The sequence below is a fragment of the Mixophyes fleayi genome, chromosome 6 (genome assembly GCF_038048845.1).
Source record: "Mixophyes fleayi isolate aMixFle1 chromosome 6, aMixFle1.hap1, whole genome shotgun sequence".
Taxonomy (NCBI): Eukaryota; Metazoa; Chordata; class Amphibia; order Anura; family Limnodynastidae; genus Mixophyes; species Mixophyes fleayi.
In genome coordinates this window covers 150,048,034-150,069,721 of record NC_134407.1, presented here as the reverse complement: position 1 = coordinate 150,069,721, position 21,688 = coordinate 150,048,034, and the positions used below count along the sequence as shown (strand labels likewise).

At 39.9% G+C, this 21,688-nt stretch overlaps 1 protein-coding gene across 1 annotated transcript in view; it reads left to right on the top strand.

The window, feature by feature from the left end:
* Positions 1-21,688, top strand: part of LOC142095361 (cadherin-like protein 26) — a 111,599-nt gene that overhangs the window by 64,135 nt on the left and 25,776 nt on the right. The window contains exons 5-11 of the mRNA XM_075178312.1: positions 3,694-3,843; positions 7,590-7,734; positions 8,864-9,030; positions 11,117-11,248; positions 15,714-15,899; positions 19,761-20,071; positions 20,485-20,627. Coding sequence (XP_075034413.1) covers positions 3,694-3,843; positions 7,590-7,734; positions 8,864-9,030; positions 11,117-11,248; positions 15,714-15,899; positions 19,761-20,071; positions 20,485-20,627 — 1,234 coding nt within the window. The remainder of the gene's footprint in view (positions 1-3,693; positions 3,844-7,589; positions 7,735-8,863; positions 9,031-11,116; positions 11,249-15,713; positions 15,900-19,760; positions 20,072-20,484; positions 20,628-21,688) is intronic.

The following is a 21,688-nucleotide window of genomic DNA, read 5'->3' as shown; positions in this document are numbered from 1 at the left end:
TCTTTTTAGCCTTTGCCTACTCCTTTATATCAAACAGGAAAATATTATCCTGGAGGATTATAATTGCATGTTTTGCTCAGTCAGCTATTTTGATGTCTAGATTTGTATACTCTGATTAGTCAGGTTAGCTTATCATGTCTAGTTTTTAATAAACGATACAATGTACCACCTACCTTATGTGATATGTGATGTTTTATATATATATATATACAGTTAGTTCATTGTGTATAGTATCCCTTATAGAATTGTATTATATTGATATATATCCTTTTTATCATATATAACTAATATGGGCATACTCATGATTTAAATAGCGCTATATAGCAACACTCTATATTCCGTAATAATATCAAACCGGAAATGACATGTCGCAAACGGGCGGAAGTGATGTATGTATTGGATGCTAACGGAAGTCAAGGGAGATCCATTGAGCTCCGTGGGAGAAATAAAACACTCCAGAAATCACTGATTGAAAACGGGGACTATATAAGACGGGGAACCGTGTCCCAAACAGTATCAACCCTTTTGATAAAGTCTATTGTGGACGAAACGCGTCAAGGAGGCAGTGTCTTTTTCTGTGTGTTCCAGCTGACAGCAGGAGAAGGAGTTCCCGGTCCATGCTTGGTTCTATTCGGAACTATATAACACAGATAAGCCTGCTTATATTTTATCCAATGTACGGGCAATATATTTGTCTTTTTGGAATGTGCCATGTTTATTAAATTTTATTATCTTTTATGAAATTATGCACTTGTCATGAATATACTACACTATTGTGTTGCTATTTCCTTTTGAGCCCTAGTATGTGAATCAAACTCGGAGGTCAGCTTTGAATCCCAGTGGAATATCACAGAGATGTGCAATCTATCATCTGCTATCTGGTACGGGGCTAATTTGGAATAATTACTTCCACATTTAACCAATTGGTGATAATACACTATGTTTGGCGCTTCCTTTTTCTATTTTTTATATATATATATATATATATATATATATATATATATATATATATGTATATATATATAAAGCAGCAGATAGATTAAAACGTGGCGCTCAAACACAGAATATGTGAGTAGAAATTAATAAATATCCAATATAGGAAAACACTTTCTTCATAAGATAAGGCAGCCTCCCTCCCAGATTACGGATGGTACTCCGATAATGAATAAATCAATATATACACAGATAGGAGGATGAAATGGCGCCAATATAGGTAGTGTTAGCTAGTAACAATCACCCAGACAGTCAATAATTGCTGATATGCAGAGTATGAATCTTAGCAAGCTGGTACAGTCATTATTCAACAGCTTCCAGATACTCCAACTATATACCGAAATGCAGACAGAGAAAAACAAAAGATGTAGTTGCAAAGGCACCCGTGATGTACAGTAAATAATAGGTGGCAGCGTACCAAGTAGATTTAAATAAACAGCTTATCTGTGTCAGAATAATCTGAACGTAGTCTCCAAACAGCCAAGTGAGTCAGGAACCGATGTGTAAACTGCTTGTGAAGATATATTATATCTGGATCATCAACCCCAGCAAATTCACTGCTTGCAAACTCCACTCAGCCGATATTTTAAAAAGAAAAGAGCCATATAGTGTAGTACTTTTAAACGATTTAATCGGCATGTATCATAATAAAATCAAACTCACAATATATATATATTATAAAAGCTTATCTGTAATCCTGTAGTACAAGGGATACTGCTACACAGTGTGGATATCTGGACACTCCATGAAGTGAACACCGATGGACTCCATACAAAAGTACTCAAAGGGAAAACTCTCACAGACCAGGTGGGCAGCAGAGCCTTCAATATACCAGGAATAGATAGTGGGAAACAACCTCAACGCGTTTCGTCATGTAAATACTTCTTTAGGAGGAGTATACATCAGGAGGAGACCAGGTGGGCTCTGCTGCCCACCTGGTCTGTGAGAGTTTTCCCTTTGAGCAGTAAGTAATATAATTTGTGTACAATATAAAAATATAAAAATATATATATATTCATATAAATAATCAATATCATAGCAGATAAAACACACACATCATCATATAGGTGGTGTGAAAGTAAGACAGATATGTAAAACTGTGATAAAAATGGACATATGCTAAAACATGAGTAATGAATACACGCAGAATAATACAATACCTGGGATCACACAAATCTGTGGCCCTTTTAACAAGGTTAGCCAGCAGTTCTAGATAGCCCAGAGATATTTAGTAAAATATATACAGTGAAACATATAGTTATAAAAAAGGAGCAATTTCATATCCTTCGTTAAGACCAGAGGGGGTAAGGGTATTTAGCTGGAAGATCCAAAACATCTCCCTCTTGGAGAGCTTGGACTGGAGATCACCTCCTTGACATCCTAGGCATACATTCTCTATCCCCTTGAACGTAAGATGATTCGGATCAGAGTTATGTTTTTTATTAAAATGTTTAGAAACAGAGTGGGATTCATTCTGTTTTTAATATTCCTGACATGTTCTTGGATTCTTAATTTCAATGGTCTTTTCGTTTTACCAACATATTTAAGACCACAAGAACATTCTAATAAATATATAACAGAAGGTGTTTGGCAGTTCATGAATTCTTTTATGTTAAACTTCAGGCTATTATCATGATTATAAAAGACTTTCTTATCGGGGTTCGCAAACTTACAAATATTGCAGTGACTACACTTGTTGAAACCCTTCACCGTGAGGAATGTTTTGGAAGTGTTAGTATGAACATCAGTGTTTGGAGATAGTAGACCTTATTCTATTTTCGCATGAGTTGTAATTAGTGATAAAGCGTATACGTTCCTTTTGGTGATCTCTAGTTTTATATTGTAATAGATCTGTTCTGTTAACCCCTTCAATTTTCATCAATGCTTCTGAGATAAGTTTGTCTGGGTAGCCTCTTTCCTGGAAACGTTGTGCGTACATGTGTAGTTGTTCCCTGCACTGTGAGTCATTACTGCAGTTTCTTTTTTATCCTATTTATCCTATATGTGTATATATGTGTGTAAGTAAATGTGTATGTAAATGTGTATGTATATATATATATATATGTGTGTATGTTTATATGTGCGCATATTTTTATATAAACATTTATATAGACGTTTTGCCTTGTTTTCGAATCCGAAAAAGCACGAAATTACCGACTCGGCTCGGTACTCGAATCCCCTAAGATCGGGTGTGTTCGGTTTCTGAGGAACCGAGCCTGAGCATCTGTATTATATACTTCTCCTACTGCCTTCATTGTAGAACTAACAAACTCCATTCACTTACATTCATATTACATGTTCCATACCACCAAATCTAAATTTTCACTGATGTACATGCCAATATGTTAGATTTATTTAAATGTGGAGACCCTTAAAAAGGTGAAATTCCCATATCTGAAAGATACATTGTTAAAAATTCACTGCCTGTTAAATAAATACCCAAATTCCCTTTTCAGTAGTCTAAGTGAGGTGAAAATATTGTGTAGTTTTAGACTTTGGCAAAATGTGTATATATTATGTTGTCAAAAAATGTAATATTTTTGTTATATAATTGACTATCAGCAATTCAAAAGTCGTTCACATTGGATAAACACGTTTATGCGTTCATTATGATGCATGCCTTGTGGGCAACCTTGTTGCGTATAGATTAATTACTATATTTTATGCCTTTGTTTGAATCTCATGACTGGTATCTGGCAGGTGAAACTGGAGGAAGGATTTAGACTCGTATACAAGCTGCAAGGGAAAGGAGTGGATGAAGATCCCAAAGGACTTTTCCATATAAATGAAGATTATGGAACAATCTATGTACACCAGAAAATAGACTTTGAAACCACCCCTTTGTTCAGAGTAAGTGTTAGAGTTATTACAGTCCGAGGGAAAAAAAGACAGTAGCCCGTTAAGTTCAACCTCTCCTAAATTACAAACACAAGAAAAAGTTTCCACTATTCTTACACGCAAAGCAAGGGAAGGGGGAGTGATACATTTATACATATAAGAGTATGCATTTTGAGGTAGGAGTAAATCCAGCTACAAGGTACAATTTTGCAACTTGGCAAAACCATGATGAGCTGCAAGGGGACAAATTTAAAATGTGACAGACTAAAGTTGGGAGTAGACGCGCCATCATTCAACTGCTACATGGAGAAGCAGGCAATAATTTTGTGCAGAAACAATTACATTTGTACCACTTGCATCACAACATGGTTTCCCCCGGATGTCAAATTGCACTCTTTAGCTGGGTTTGCACCTAATTCTAAATGAGGTCTTTGTAGTTTATACCATGAGTTCACATTTTTCTCTTCCAATTCTATTTGCTTACTACAATAAACAAGCTATCTTCCATCAGCAGTTCAAGAGATTGTAATTACTGTTATTTTCCCCTTACTCTGCCTTTGCTGCATGTGTTTCCTAGTAACAGGACTTCTTCTTTTCAGAATATGCACTTCATTAGTCACCACCACTGTAACTAGCAAAGGCGAGGTAGATATATATCACATACCAGTATGCCCTCAAAGATCAATTATATATGCTTTGTGCAGAAATATGTTATATGTATCCCATTCTTCAGTATGTCTCCAATAGGGAAATTACATTTGCACAGAAGGTGAAATTCAAGACAATGTCTTTGAATCCATGCAAAGATTAAATACAATATCCCAGCTTCCCCCAAAATGTTGCATTTAATGTTTGCATAAGTAAAAAGGGCTTGTGTCTTGAAATCAACATAGATTGTCATTGTGATTTTTTTCACCACTTTTAAAGGTACCACCCCATTACAAGTCAGTTAGAAGCATTTAATAAACTGCAAGACTGAGGTCGGTATCTGCAGGGGTGCAATATTTTATCATTTGAAAATCAATACGAGAACAGACAATCGAGAAAGCAACTACATTAGGAGAGACAACTAGAACAAAGGAAAGCTTGCAAAGAGGATGAGGAGATAGGAGGTAAAGAGAGCCAACATTCAAGAAGGACAGGGAAGCAAACCGAGATGATAAGGGGGTGGAATTTAGATAAATGATATACATGGAACAAGAGGAGGGAGCTGTTTAGAAAGGGGTGGGGTAGCAAATGGAGACAACAGGAATGGAGGGAAAGGAGTGGAAGGAGCAGGTGAAGCATGGGGGGTGATTTGTCTTAGGATGGGGCAGGGTAGGAAAGCGTGAAAATGAGTTTGGATGGACCGCTGAAAAGATCGGAGGTTGGGGGGGGGAGCCTGGTCATACAGGAAGAGAGTTCCAACAGTGGGGAGCAGTGCAAGTGAGGTCCTGAAAGCGAGAGTGTGAGTGTGAACTGGTGATAGGAGAGGCTGAGAGGTAATGGTCATTGACAGAACAGAAATGGTGAATATGGAAATATTTCTTGTTAAGGTCGAGTTGTAGGGGGCAGACATTAAGAGGGCTTTATAGGTGAGGATAAGCAGCTTGAATTGTTTTCTGCATGGAATGAGAAGCCAATGGAGGGCTTTGCAGAGAGACATAGTGCAAGAGGAACAGCATGAGAGGAAGGTTAGTTTCAATGCCGCATTCAGGACAGACTCCAGGGGAACATACAGGCAGGACACAGCGGAAGAGACTGCAATAATCAAAGGCAGATTAGAGTTTCATGAGCATAGAGGTGATATTGGAGAGTGAAGGAGCAGATGTGTTGACCAACGCAGGAAGTGTTAAAAGAAAAAAGTAATGGTCCAAGAACAGAGCCTTTGGAAATCCCAAAAATTAGAGGGTGAAGAAGGGAGCAAGCGCCAGATGAAGGAATGTTCAGAGAAGTAGGAGGTAAAAGTCAATGGTGCCGCGAAGGCCAGGTGAGTGAATGTATAGGATGTTTAACTGTAGGAAAAGAAGCAAAGAAGTCAAGGAGCAAGAGCAAGGAGAAGTGATTTTTCAACTTAGCCAAGAGTAGACCATTAGTCACATTGGTGAGGGCAGTCCCAGTAGAGTGAAGATGGTGAAAGCCCAATTTTAAGCGTTCAAGGGGAGAGTGTACAATGAGAAAGTGGGTGAAACAATTGTAGACACACTCTATGAGATGTTTGGTAAGGAACAGGTGTATATATATATGGTCTGTAGCTGGAGAGAGAGGCAGGGTAGAGAGATGTATTCTTGACAATGGGAGTGATGAGAGTGTGTTTGAAGGTAGGAAGGAAGATGGCGGTAGCGTCTGACAGTTTGAAGAGGTAGGTTGGTGACTGAAAGTTTTAAAAAGGAGAGAGTGGAGGAGGCGGGAGGGAGTGAAGCTGGTCAGTCTGGCAGAGTTGTTTGAAATGTGCTGGGATGGGAGAAGGGAGAGCCATAAGGATAAGATGTTGTGTTGCATTAAGTCGATTTTTCCATTGAAGTAAGAAGCAAAGTGGTGGGTAGTGAGGGAGGGCAGAGGGGAGGAGGCACGGTACAGATGAGGGACTTGATAGTGAAAAAAGAGACAATGGAGTTTGTTGAACTGGGAGGAGATAAGTGTTTTGAAGAAAGGCTGTTCGGCAAGAGATAGGGCAGCGTAAAAGGAGGACAGGATGAAATTGAAATGGATAAAGACGACATTGAAGCTGGACTTTCTCCAGAGGTGCTCAGCATAAAGGGAGCACCTCTGAAGGTAGCAAGTGAAGTTGGAGTGCCAGGGATTTGGGTTTAGAATGACGGAGGTGAAGTGTGGGAGGAGGGTCAGCTTCATTTAGAGCTGTGGACATGGTGGAGTAGTAAAAAGTGGCTGCTGCATTAGGGCAGAACAAGGAGGAGATGGGAAAGAGGAGTGGTTCAAGGGTGGCAGAGAAGTGCGAGGGCCAAGATCACAAAGTTTGAGCAGTGTCCCAATATCTGGTTCTTAATTTAATTGACAGACCCATATCTGGTGCCAAATGAGAAAACTTACTTAGCTGAGTTTCCCCATCAGCTTCCTCCTCATAGCAATATAAAGTTGATTGATATTGCTGTTTCATTTCTTGCACCGAACATCAACAACCAATCATAGTTTTTTGCAATGAAAGGAACCCGAACTACCATATGGTCCTCATGGGTTGGGTTTTGATTGGATAAAATTGTTACACGACTGGCCATTCTAATTTGAGTGACATCTCTGCACCAATTTAAGTGATGTATCATTGTTGGCCCCATCTACAGTTTCCTGTACAGGGAATGCCCCTTAAGCCTATTAAAATTGCCATTTGTGAGTACATGTGAAGCACATTAGTCTTCTGTCACCGACAAATGTACCATTATGTTAGTGTTGTTATTAATCTATCATTGTTAATGCTAGTATATAACACTGTAAAATAATTTGTGAGCTCATCCTATGAGACATAATATGCATTAAGGGGCTGCAAAGAGTACTCTGTTGTTTGTACTGTTCAGTTGTTCAGTACGGACTATACTTTTTGTTTTCTTGATATAAATGTTATGTGGTTTTGAATAATTTTAGCACCCCAATTAAAAAAAATCACCTTTCTAAAAGATAATTGCCTAGCTGTTCCCATCTGGCATATTTCCTTTTTGTCAACAGCTGCTGTGTTATACTTCGCCACAGCTACTGCTTCTGATAGTCTTGATTTAATAGAACAGGCTGCCAAAGTTCTCTGCAACTTTATTTTTGTTTACATGCAGTGGACATTCAATGCAATCAACAAAACTACTATGACAGTGGGTACAAGGCTCGGAATTCATCTGAAGATTATAGACATCAATGATAATGCCCCGGAGTTCAGTAACAAGATTTATTACGTTTCAGTTAATGAAAGCACTGTGCAAGGTACAGTATTGAAAGACAACTTGATGCACCATCTGCTTGCTGCTGTCGGGTCAGCTCATTTGCTCTCCTCTGCTTGCTACTAATTGCACAGCTATGCACAAATTGTTATCTGATGTAACAGTAATAAACTGTGCTTGTCAGGACTATACATCAGGTTATTTGCCTATGCAAAAAGTTTTTTATTTTCATCTTATAGTAGTCACTAAGTAAATGTTTTTCCCTCTCATATTGCATTGACTATTGTTTAACATTATTCTATATGGCAATGCATGCTTAGACTTGTAGTTCATCCACAGGTAACCTCAATCAGGGGTGTGCAGCCTTTGGGTCCAGATTGTAATTGGGGCTCCAGAATCATTTTTGGGGATCCACTGATTGTCAGATATGCTATGCATTCAATGAGGAACTGACTCATTTTGGATACTCAGAACATTGGCAAACACTTGGGGTCCCACTAAATAAAGCAATGTACCACTGCTCTAAGATAATAGACTTAGATAATGTAATAGTTTCTGCTGGAGAAATCAATTGTGAGTGAGATCTGTGTGACCCTTTCTATGGGCAATGCAGGCAATGCTACCTTGCATTCAGATTCTGCTAACTCCAAAATGTATCTTGCCCTTACTAAATTCCATTTCACTGGCTGTGTTGTGTTGACTGTAGTGGACGTTTTAGATGGAGGCTAAGTGAGGTATAAGCAAAGTCTAAAATGGAAAAAAACAACAAAACACAACATTAGGGAGGCAAATTCTCTATTATAAAAAATGACTGCCCTGCCAATGTATACTGCATCAATTTAAGTTACATGTATAAAATTGGTTTAACTTGAGAAGAATTTTGTTACTTGATTCATTGAGGCAAAATGTAAAAATAAAATGTATACTGTTTTACTTATAATTACAACCTCCACCTTACATCTACATGTTAAAATATATGTACTTGCAGGAAATGTCTGGTGCTCTTGTTTTTTTCATTCTTCCTTTGTGCAGAGCATGGATGTAGAATTTCACAGCTAGGCCTCAGAAATGCCAGTAAATGAATTAGTCTGACATTGATGACATTGGGTGTTAGTTTTGGGGTCTGAGGACAAGTTCATTCTATCCATGACAAAGACATGTGTCTGTTTCAGGTTCCACAGTCTTCACAATGCTGGCATATGACCGTGACGAACTAAACAGTCCAAACTCAATAGTGAGTTATTTCCTCCTATCTCAAATGCCCAGAGATCCCAACGTTGAGTTTACTATTGATAAAGAGAAAGGTTTCATCTCATTTAAAGGTTGCCTAAATTATGAGGTAAGGCACACATGCAATATAAAGAGTAAAATAAAATTTGTTAGTTTGTATGTGAATATTTCCCATGACATAATCTGTAACAACCTGAGCCAAACACTGCAAAGCATGCAGCATTTTCAAAGCCCATCTAGAAATCAAAAGGAAATCTTGTTTCTGCACTGTTCCGCAAAAAGAGGTGCATTGGTGCGCCTGCTCTGGACTTTCATAGGAATGTTGTCACAGTGCCCAACTTCTCCACCCAAGTGGTGCAGACATCTGTTCCTCCAAAAGACGCCACTATCTTGATTCATAATCTAATGCACTGGGGAGTAAATCTAGGCACATATTCACAAATAACAGCAGGTCCAAACCTGCTTTTGCACTCTGTTACCTGAATCATTTATGGGATTGCAACTTAACATTTCCCTAGGAACCAGTGATGTCAGTAAGGCACTTCATAGACAAATTTTTATCAAACCATACAATAGTTGCCTTCCTCTCTCCATAGGTAACACGGTTATCTTTAAAAATTAGGCTGTTCTTCATAGACTCCAAAAAAATATTGCCCTCTGGGGCTAAATATCTCCAAGAATAGAAAATGATTTGCTGAGCTATAACAAGGAAACTTTTGGCACTAAACAGTGGATAGCCTATAAAAAAGCAACCTGTGGCAGCTGTATCAGAAAGCAAGATTTTGAGGAGATATTGAAGGAAGATCATTTGTGTAAAAAATGCCAATTGACAGAAAAGTCTAAATTAGTGTTATTTAGCTTGCTGATTGCTCTAATGCTTTGAATGAACAATGAGAAGGGCACTGTTTCAGTTGATACATCAGGAAGCAGAATGACTGGGCATAATCCTGACACTTTGTATAAATGATAATAAATTTGATCCAACAAGTAGGATTCTGCCTTTTACTATAGAAATTAAAGCAATTATTACATCAGAAAAATTATATTTCTATTGTTTAAAAGTAGATCTACCGTTAAGTTAAATTTCTTCACACATGAAAATTCCTATAACTAGCCATCACTACTCACCTGGTACGCAACAGTCATTTATGAATAAAGATGCACTGCAGAACCCTTGTGGCATCTTTTAAATAAAATATAATAATAATACAAATCCCTGCAGCTGCATTAGTGACATCAATAACTCTATTTCTGGACTGTGCAGCTAAATTTATGGTACTGCACATGTGTCAGGCACTGTCCTCGCACTCTTTCCACTGGGCAGGGGCGGTCGCCTTTTTCTCCCAGTAACTTCTGCTCTACTGCACAGTAAAGTCACTGACCGCCAGGTCTCTAATTGGGAGCCCTAGAGTATTAGTTCCATCCTAGCTCCAGCACTTCTACCAGTTCCAGTTTCTGAGTTTGGCTACCCCACTCCTGTTCCAGTTGGCTTGACTTCCTTGTTGAGACCTTGGCTTGCTCCTGACCTCTCCCTTTGGATCCTGATTTTGTTTTTGCTTTATTTCCGGCCCTGATCTTTGGATTCCCTGACCACTTTCTGCATTCTGATTCGGCACTGTATACCAGCCCGGCTTGACCTAGGACTGTTTGACCATGCCTCTTTCAGCCACCTGTTTCTCCAGTGACTGACTTAGAGTACTGCAACCTGCACTTCCCACACAACAAGGCCCGTACCTCCTTGTGTGGGTTCCTGGTGAAGACCGGGAGCAAGTTAGACTTTGCACCTCTATGTTCAGTAACCACTGGTAAACAGGCTCCCTCCACTATTTCCTCTTTGTTTCGTGACAACATACATGTGAGTTGCAATATACAAAATGAGTACATTTTGGACAGAATGATGGATGATCCAGTGTAATGGATGGATGGATCTGTATGGATCATGGGCATTCCTGAAATGCAAATAAAATTCAATAAGATGCAAATAAAAATGCATGTCACATACAAAACGTGCTATTTTTAACTTTCGTTTTTAATAGCATTTGGAGGTCATTATAGGCTTCCCCAATGAGCTGGACCATGTGGAGTCATTTTTACAAAAATAATTTAAAAGGCAACATAACAGAACAGAACACAACATAACTTTATTGCCATAGTATATTTAACTAATTCAATCTCTTTTTGTTTTTTTCCCCCAGAGTAATAAAAAGTACAAACTGGTGGTAGAAGCGAGAGACAACGGTGTGCAGATACAACAGAGCAGCAGCTGTGAGGTTCATGTTACTGTGCTAGACAGGAACAGTTACCCACCAATGTGGTCCATGTCATATGTATGTATTTAAAGATTTTCTCCAGATTAGTTCATATTGACTAAGTTGACGGCATGCTCCTCAGTGTGATGGTAGACCTTGCTTCCTCTAGTGTTACATTGATTTTCAATTTGCTGCCAGTTTACTTTGGGTAGTGAACTGTTAACCAAGACTATTATTACCTAGATTCTTGTATTAGTTTGATGAACAGTGTAATCTCCTAGCCAAATGTGATTTCATTGTCATTGTTATTGAAATGTAATTTTAGATTAGGAGAAAAAGAAGTCAACAAAAAAGTGACTTAACTAATCAAAGTAAAACCAATGTATCTTAATCTACCACACAATTGGACAGTGTAGGATGAAATATGTCTAATAAATTACAGAGAATAACAGCAAATCACCCTGAACTACATGGTGACTCGGAGTGTACTTACATTATAGGCCTAGCTAGACACATGCCTAAGGCAACACTATTTAGGGGGCAGCATAGAGAAGGTTTTCTCCATTTATTCACATGTTGTTATTCATAGTAGCTCTTTTTCAACCATCTATTTTGCTATTAAATGAAGAGGGTGTTGTACAGGGTGATATGAGCATTACAGATTTTGGTTTTACTGAAAAAACCTAGATCAGCATTGACTTTAGTTACAGCCAAGAGTGTGTCCCATTTTCTTTGTTTTAAGATTCACTGATTAAAAGCAAATGCAGTCACATGATATGACTAGTTTTGGACTTATCCTGATACAGGAGCCGAACAAACACATTCTCATAATTAAATACATTACAAGAGGAATTATTTGATAGACCTTTTGGTGTTCATTTATCTTGTATGTGGCTGCAGGGTTTGTACTAAATTGTAATGGAAAAATTGAGTCATTATTTCCTCATTATGTGTCTGGATGTGTCTCTAAATTGATTAATACCTTGAAGTATATTTGCACACACAGTGTAGTCTCAGGGCCTGATGTAGAGTTGGAAGCAACATAAAACCACGTAATGGTGGCCAGGGCATGCTGGGAACTGTAGCACACCCTGGACAAAATGAAAAATTAACTTTTACTAAATAACCCAAAAACACTGCACAAGGAGTTTGGGAATAGCCCTAGTGCTATCAACATGGGACTGGTTATTTTTTTAGTGCCACTAGCCCAGCTGGCATATCCCAGTGCTGGTATTAGCAATTTGGGGGGATCCCATGCTTTATATCTTCCAGGGGGCAAACAGCCACAACAGATTCACCTTCTAGAGGTGTATCTGCGGTTGCTTCTTCCTCAACATAGTACATAGGTACGTAAGGTGCGTGAACACGCCCTTAATATACTCGGGCTACACCAACCCGTCCATTCCCTCCCTCATTCCGCCTCTCTACACATAGGGGTAAATGTATCAAGGTCCGATTTTTTTCAGCGTTTTAAAATCGCAGCAAATTGCGGGTGATAACCCGTGATTTTAATCCTCAAGTCGCCAGGTGTATTAATCTGCGATTTTTACTCTGATCTTAAAAATCGCTGGTCATCTGGCAATTTGCTGCGATGTCAAACACTCCCGTGTTTATCTAACCCTCCGGTGATGTCATCTAGCTGCGTGATTACTAAACACATCACTGTTACACTGCCCCTGTCTATACAGCCGGAGGTCCGTCAGCTGTTAAAAAGTGAAAAAATAATAAAAGTAAAAAAAAAAAAGCGTGGGGTCCCTACACCCGAGCACTATTAACCGTAGTGCTGCCAGCCTACCGCTGCTTGCGTGACAATCGGGGAAAAATTTGCGTGGGGTCCTCCCGATTTTCACATAACCAGCACTAGGCAAACCAGCCGGAGTGGGTGGCACTATAGCAAGGGGATGCATGGCAGAGGTCCCCCTGCTATAACCAACCCCAAGCTGTTCAACGCTGGGCTGGATTCCCTAGGGAGTGGGGCCTGCTGAAAAAAATTAATTGCCCCCCCCTCTAGGACACCCGCCCAGTGCTGAAAGCACTAGGGCTCTTCCTACACCCCTGGGTGGTGGGTCTATGGTAATAATGGCAAATTAGTGGTTAAAAAACAGACAGACGCCATTTTGTTTTGTGGAACTACAAGTCCCAGCCAGCCTGGCCTCCATAAACAGTATGGGCATGCTGGTGCATACCCATGGCAGCCAGGGAGAACCATCATCATCATCACCATTTATTTATACAGCACCACTAATTCCACAGCACTGTACAGAGAACTCACTCACATCAGTCCCTGCCACATTGGGGCTTACAGTCTAAATTCCCTAACCTACACACAGACACAGATAGATACACAGACTAGGGTCAGTTTGATAGCAGTCAATTAACCTACCAGTATAAGGTGCAAACGCAGGATTTTAAGGGGGGTTTCCTCCTCCCCCCCCCAAAAAAAATATAGAGAGAGAGCTGCTGCGCATACGGTCGCGCATGCGCGCAGCTCCAGTTTGGCAATGCTGTAATGTACAGCAGCCGCGGCGCTATCAAAGAAGCGTCCGCAATGCTTCTTTGACAGTACAGTGCTGCTGGTAGGGGCATGGTTTAGTGCCCGTTTGTTCACAGAGGGGAGGTGTTTCTGGAGAACCAGAAACACCCCCTGCGTGCACCCCTGAGTATGTTTTTGGAGTATGGGAGGAAACCGGAGCACCTGGAGGAAACTCACGCAAACACGGGGAGAACATACAAACTCCTCACAGATAAGGCCATGGAATTGAACTCATGACCCAAACGCTTTGAGGCAGAAGTGCTAACCACTTAGCCACACATATATATATATATATATATAGCCACTATGCTGCCCAAGTGCCAACATGCCCTGACACCTGTGGCTGTCTGAGACCTGTAGTTCAACAAAACAAAATGTTTACAAAACCACAACACCTTCTTTAAAACCACATAACTTATCCGGATTGGACGCAAGTCGTGACGCAGAATTAGAGGATAAGTAAGGCCTACTCTTTGTTACAGTCACTGCGTGATCTGAGCTTTCATTTATTTTAAAGAGACTGTTAGAAATCCAGAGGCATTATCAAGGTCAAGGTTCAACCACAGGCTGAACCGCCTGGGGTTGGTTGTCATTATGGCAGGGGGACCCCTGTCGCGTGTCCCCCTGCTATAGTGCCACCCACCCCAGGCTGGTTTGCTTAGTGTTGGTTGAGTGAAAATCGGGGGACCACACACAATATTTTCCCTGATTTTCACGCATCCAGCAGTACGCTGGCAGCACTAGGGTTAATAGTGGCCGGCCAAGGGGGACCACAGGCCTTTTTTTTCTTCAAATTGTATCTATTTTTACACTTTTGACAGCTGCCAGAGCTCCAACTCTATAGACAGGGCAGTGTAACAGTGATGTGTTTACTAATCATGCTGCTAGGATGCAGCATATTGTATTTAGCGATTTTTAGAGCAAACTTAGGAGAGTTTGCTTAATCGCAGCTTCATACATTTGAGATTTGTATAGCAAGAGTGGCAAACAGTCGGGACTTTCATCTGTATTGATTTTGTAAATAGCGATTTTGACAGTAAATTTCACTTTAATACATCTGCGAGATGAAACTCCCGCGAAAAAAAGCTGAATTTTCAAAATTGGATTAATAACAAAACCCCCTGCGATCATGTGCTCTGCCTGTGACAGATCACATGATCGCAGGGGGAATGATTCCTCCACCCCTGCGATCGGATCCTGGTGCCTGGCTGTCACGGTGACAGCCAGGCTGAAGACAGAATAGCGGAGACCAGTGGCAGGCCCCAGGTAAGTATGTGTTGCTCATGGGGTGGGGGGGGGGCTCATGGGGGGGGGGGGGCCCGCTCATGGGGTGGGAGGGGCTCATGGGGGGGGGGGGGGCCCGATTTTTTTCTGAAGGCGGCCCTGGGAACGAGTGATACAGCTGAAAAACAAGTACCTGAGAGATGCCCAGAGCTTGAATCGGACGCTGCTACATCTGCTCGAGATTGACACACCCTTACTGTACACTAACTTCCCCACCCTGTTTCCTTCCTGAAATCGTAGGCTGTAGTAAGCGTCCTTTGCACTTGAAGATGAATTGAACATGGCTGCATTCTATGGCGTATGGTCTGGTTCTGAGCATGTGCAAAGTGATTTTACGGATTGTACGTACAAAATCACTGTTTACATCCCTTAATGAATCTGGCCCGAAAGGCAGAAATGGCAGCACTCAAGTGCACAGGTAGATGCACATTTTTTTGGAACTTGTCCTTCATAAGTACAGTTTTTCTCTTAAGATATCAAAATGTACTTGTCAGGCAGCTATTTTGTAGACTGGACAATAAGAATGCTGCGTATCACTTCATTTGGAACCAATAACATTCCTGTGACATATCTCACCTCAGTGTTATCACTGGTTCTAAGTTAACTGATATGTTGCAGGCTCATGAACTTGGGTTTAGCACAAAAAATGTCTAGCTATAACATGTGTAAGCATCAGTTGCTCTTTAAAAACATTTCTAGGCTTCTAAAATGTTTTCTCCTCTACAGATTAGCACCAAGGTACCTGAACATGAAGCGAATGTAACAATTTTGCGAATCGGCATAACAGATGGAGATACCCCATTTACCCCTGCATGGAGAGCAATATACTCTATCGTAGGAGGTGATGAGGATGAAAACTACAAAATTGTAACAGATCCCAAGACAAATGAAGGCATTCTGACTTTGGTGAAGGTACACTTACAAAAAAATATTTATGTAAAAAGGAGTACATGTATAGTCACATAGTGTGTTTCACTGGAAACATTTCACATTACATATCTGCCTACTTTCCTGGAATTTCTGGGAGGCTCCCGAATTTCGTGGAGCCCTCCCGGTCCCCTGGAAGAGTAGGCATCCTTCCATACTTGATGTAGGCGGGGCTTAAAGATGCAATTTCACGTAATTAAGCCCAGACCCTGCTACAAAATGCTGTGACTTTTGGTATTTCCTAGCAGGGGGCGGGGCTTTGGTGGCGCTACGCCAACTCCTACCCCGTGTCATATGACCTCTCCTCTAGGAGCTCCCGGAGGAGAATTTTGAAAAGACGGCAAGTATGGGTTAGAGACGAATCTGCTTTAATGTTTCATACCCCCCTATTCAGACTTATTCTTAAATTACAGTGACCCAAGAGCTTGTTCACTCGCATAAAGCAAATAGCTTCCATTCATTATATACTGCTGTCCTCTCCTTCTCACTATTTCAGCCATATGCACTACTTTAACTCTCCTAGGAGTCCGTATTCCTTTCAGTACCCTCAAGTAAAAATGAAGACCTCATTTATAGTTTGACAAAAGTAAAATTTTTTGTGGCGTAAATATACACAATTGCATACTGCACCAAAGTGCATCTGTATTTAGATTTGTGCGTCTTTGACCTAAAGCCCCTTACGTCTGGAGGGGAGGAACGGGGCAAATAATCGTAAGTGCAAGTGCAGCACACTCTCATGGAGATGCAATTTATCTTATTACATATTATATTAAATATGCAACTTTCACGTTTATCACTAACACTCTCAAGACATTATTCTCTCTTGTGTACATGACACTTCATTACATTGTATTGTGTATGACTTAGGGTAATGTGACTTCTGTATTTACACTGATCAGCTGCAACTTTCTGTTGTGGGGCATAAATATACACAATTGTATGCCTGGCGTACGTTTTATGTAGACATACTGCTATGTTTTGCACTTCATGTATCTTGACATACCTGCAATTCAAACTACGCTTATGTTTGGGGGTGCAAAATGTGTCAAACTGTGAGTCAGGCCCTTAAAAAGATGACTCACACTAATGTTAATGTCTTAAACCAATGCTGCTGCTGCTTGTTCCATGCTTCCAGCATAATGTACATACTTGCTGTGCTCCATGCTACAAGCTTAGGAGTAACTTTACCTTATAGTATTGCGATCTATCCAATTGGACGTGGCACCCACCAAATTTGGGTAGCATGGAACCACAGCAAGCATGTAGTCCAACACGTTCACCATTAACCACATGTGGTTATCGGAGTTTTACTTTGCAGCAAACAGCACGTATCAGACTGGTTGTACGTATCAGACTGGTCGGGATTATCAAAAATACAAAAACTCACTGACAAGGCAATGCAAAGCTACAGAGCAGCAGCTATAGAAGCCTGCAGTGCATCTGCTAGAGAACAGAGCCTCTGCATTGCTAAGGAGGCTAACCGTGGCCTTGTCCTTTAAAAGGAACACCTAGGGGTAAATGTATCAATGTCCGGATTCTTCAACTCCGGCGACATTGGCGTTTTCAGCGCTTAAATTTAAAGCGCCGCTGCCTTGTAAAGGGAAGTTTCCCTTTACAAGGCAGCGCCGCTTTAAATTTAAGCGCTGAAGACGCCGATCTCGCCGGAGTTGAAGAATCTGGACATTGATACATTTACCCCCTACTAACCTTTATTGCCATTACTGAAAAGTCTTGGGGCACAGGGCTGTACACATGTTGGAGCAGAGATAGAAGAGAGCAGAGGAAAGTAGAGTGTTTTATCCCCCCCTTCCCCAACTTGTTCCTATTACTACTCTGTATACTTTTTGAGTCTTCCAGGCTATAAAAATCAGTGATCTCCTCTGTCATAATTGCCTACTCTCCTCAATTAGGGAGAAATCTCTCAAACTCCTGAGTGAGTGGACAATCTACCTGTGAAAAATGCCCACCTTGATAAGCACAGATTGATGTGATGATGCAATTGTTTACAATACAGTAAAATTTATGGTAAATTGCACATGTAAAATATGCTGCTTACCACATTTGTTAGTTTTGTAAATGACAACCTCTGCCTTTTTACTGTAGTTTAAGTTTAGAGCATCAATAATTCCACATTTTGATTGGCAAGAAGCTGAGTGAATATAAATAAAACATTTATAAAACTGGCACAATCAAATATGCAAACAGACAAATTAAAAAAGAGGGTTTTTTTTATACTTACATTAAATCCATTTCTCTGGTTCCACTTGGAGGACATCGCTACCTAGGGTATAGAGGTCTCATGCTGGAATAGGCACTTCAAATTTTTGAAAACAGTTTTAATGAAGCTCTTCCACTTATATACCCCTCAGTTAATGGATCTTCAGATTTTAATTAACAACGTTCCGTAGTATATAGCATAAAGGACCAGAAATCAAGTAACATTCTAAACCAATCACACTCAGGATTAACACAGAGTGTAAAAAGTGGTGGGAACACAGTGCCCCTCTAACGGAATTAGAGGAATGGTTTTAACATAAATATACAAAAACTATTTTCTCTTCCATTTACTATGGTAGACACTGCTACCTTGGGGACGTTCCAAAGCTGCCTCTAGTTGAGAGTACACTGAGACACAGCTGTGTGCAAACTTTCCATCCAAAGCTAGCTTCTTTGGACACAAACACATTGAAACGGTAGAATTTTGTAATAATATGAAAGGAGGACATGGTTGCTACCCGACACAACTGCTCGACAGATGAAGCACTCACAGATCTGATAGAATGAGCTGTAATGTTCTCTGGAACTGGTCTTTTTGTGGAAAAATAAGACTGTCAAATTATAGTCTTAATCTATTTGACAACAGTTTGTTTTGTAGCTGGCAAGCCTCACTTTTGCTCATCCCAAAAAAATAGAACTTCCGTCTACACAGATCAAGACTTTGTCTAACAATGTCCTGATTTGGATGAAATTTTGATACTGGAACCTCAGGGAAGTCAGTCTCAGGCCATCCTGGAAGAAGGACAATAGAAGTGCCAAAATAAAAGAACAAGTGTGTACCTCTTTACACTCACACTAAGCTTTATAAGCATTCCACACTTTGCGGTTATTTTCGCGGACATTGGCTTTCTGGCTCTAATCATGGCTTGAATGTCCTCCTCAGAATTATTGGCTCAACAGCCACCCTGATAATGTCACCTGAATTAAGTAGTGATAGTAAAAGAGACACTGTCTTAGAAGTTAATTTCATAGAGGAAGTCTCTAGAATGGTGCTACCACCATGCTTAAAGTGTTGGTGTACCATGCTCTTCCTAGCCAATGTGGTGCTACTAGGACTACAGGAGCACCTTCTCTCTTGACTTTGTTTTAAGAACTGAGGTAGCATAGGTATTAGAGGAAAATATATTAGCTGAAAGATCCATAGGGCGATCATGGTGTCCACAAAGAATGCCTTTATATTCCTGGTTCATATTGGCTCTGGCCTTTGTCCCATTTTTTTAATATATTGCAATTGGTGTCCTAGATGACAGCCAGTAGGACAACCAAATGCAAAACATTTAGGAACGCGTTTTTATTCATATGCCGTAACATGCATACTGTGCACATGAACAGCAATATAATACACAGAACCTTCATAAAATGATGCAAACACTATTACCTTGTGATCACTACTGCGCCACATAGTTCATTGCTTTCTGTGTGGATGGCGTACGTGGTACAGCAGAAAGATCAAAATCAGTATTCACTCAGCATTCACATTCAATTTGAAACACAACACAAGTATTCTGCTCATGTTTGTAAACCCATAAATGTATGTATTATGTTTTATGTTTATTTTGTTATCTACAGCCTTTGGATTATGAAAATAACATACAGAACAATCTCAACATAATGGTAGAAAATGAAGAACCACTGTATAGCTGCAAAGTCCTACAGAAGACCCCAACAGGACTGTGGGTAATCGATTCACCCAAAGGTCGGACAGCGAAGTCATTGGAGCCAGGGAAAATCTCAGTTGACATCATAGATATGAATGATGCTCCCATATTTAAACCCCAAACAATCTTTGTAACTCTGGAAGAACATTCAATCCAGCCAGGTACTGTGCTGACAACAGTCCACGCCATTGACCCGGATATAGCTGCACCAAATAAAATTAAGTAAGTATTTAATGGAAAATAACTAATGTCAGGATTGAAAAAGGGACAGATTTGTAAAGGAAATGAACCTGCTAATAGCATTTATGATATATTGGATAGAGAAGTTTGTGGATGAGGAACATTTTTTACATTATCTGCACTCAAATGATGATAAATAATACTAAAAATATATTTTTAGCATTATTTTTGGTTGTGTTTTATTGTGTTTAGTAATCTGTAATGTTTTAATAAATATATAATATTTTATATGTGCAACCTAGGTGGTTTTGAGTATAATTTTGCAATATTCTACGGTATTATATTTTTATATATTAATCTTATTTATGTTTTGGCTCCCCTGATTGTTTATATTTAAAATGTTTATGTGACTGCCTGATTACCTTCCTAGGAAATTCACGCTATGCTACTTTCAGGTACATTATAGAAAATGACACAGCAGATTGGTTGTCTATCGATGAAGACACCGGAGTTATCACAACCAAAAGGGAACTGGACAGGGAGTCAGACTATGTGAAAAAGAGCAAGTATATTGTGACTATTCTGGCTTTGGATAATGGTGAGTCTGGGTATAGGTTCATGTTTATTTTGTTCAGGCATTGAAGTCTAAATATGCATGGGTCGAGTTATAAGGGCACCTATTAGAACATATGGAAAGATTTTCTGAATGCAGACAGCAAAGCAAGAAGTCATATATGACTAGTCCGTTGTGCCTTGCACCTATAACATTGCTTACTTGTCTGAGAACACTAAAGATGGTCACTGCTATTCTCCAGTCACCATTTGCAATATTTCAAGGTAAATGGGTTTGTAATATAGGTAGCATCTGATGGGCAGAAGACTTTCCTAAATACCCTGTATGCCTAATATTCTCCAATCATGCCATGCATGAGCCTTAAAGCGAAAAATCTGGGTTTGTGTATATAAAACAACCTCTTCTTACAAGCTATTTCACACAGAATGGATATTTCCCAGTTATTTACCTGAGGCTCAATGTTTAACCTAATTTATGATTTCAAATAATTATGAGCGGGGAGTCACCTGGACTTTTTTTTATTACATGTGGCACTTTTATATGGGAATCTTTTATTACACTGCTTGGCGTTCACCTAGAAATGCGTTCTTCAGAAAAGGTGCAACATCAATGTGCAAAATGTGGTGCAATAATTAAGCCCTTTTGTGGAAATAAAATAGCCAAGCGACCTCCATACAGCAAGTGGCACTCCTAATAATGTACCCTCTCTACTCCATTATCTCTTTTCAATAATCTTGCTCCACATAAGTAGGTGCTTTGAAGCACCTATTCTCAACACTTCTTAGAAAGGAACCGTCAACCAACCCGCTGCCAGTGCAAACTTCTGTTTCTCTGCAAATGCAGCCAAATTGTTCTGCAAACCCATGGGCTTTGGTGGAGATCTAGGCACAATGGCTGATTTTATGCTGCACCTTCATAGTTTTGTCCTTTATAAAGACCTCCCGCATGGTTAAATCGTGAACCAATAAAATAAGAGATATGTTTTGCAATTAGCTTCTTAGTTGCCAATATATTACTTGTGATGTTCTTTCTGATTGAAAAATAAATTAGGAAATGGGTTTAAAAGAAATAATAAATTGTGGCAT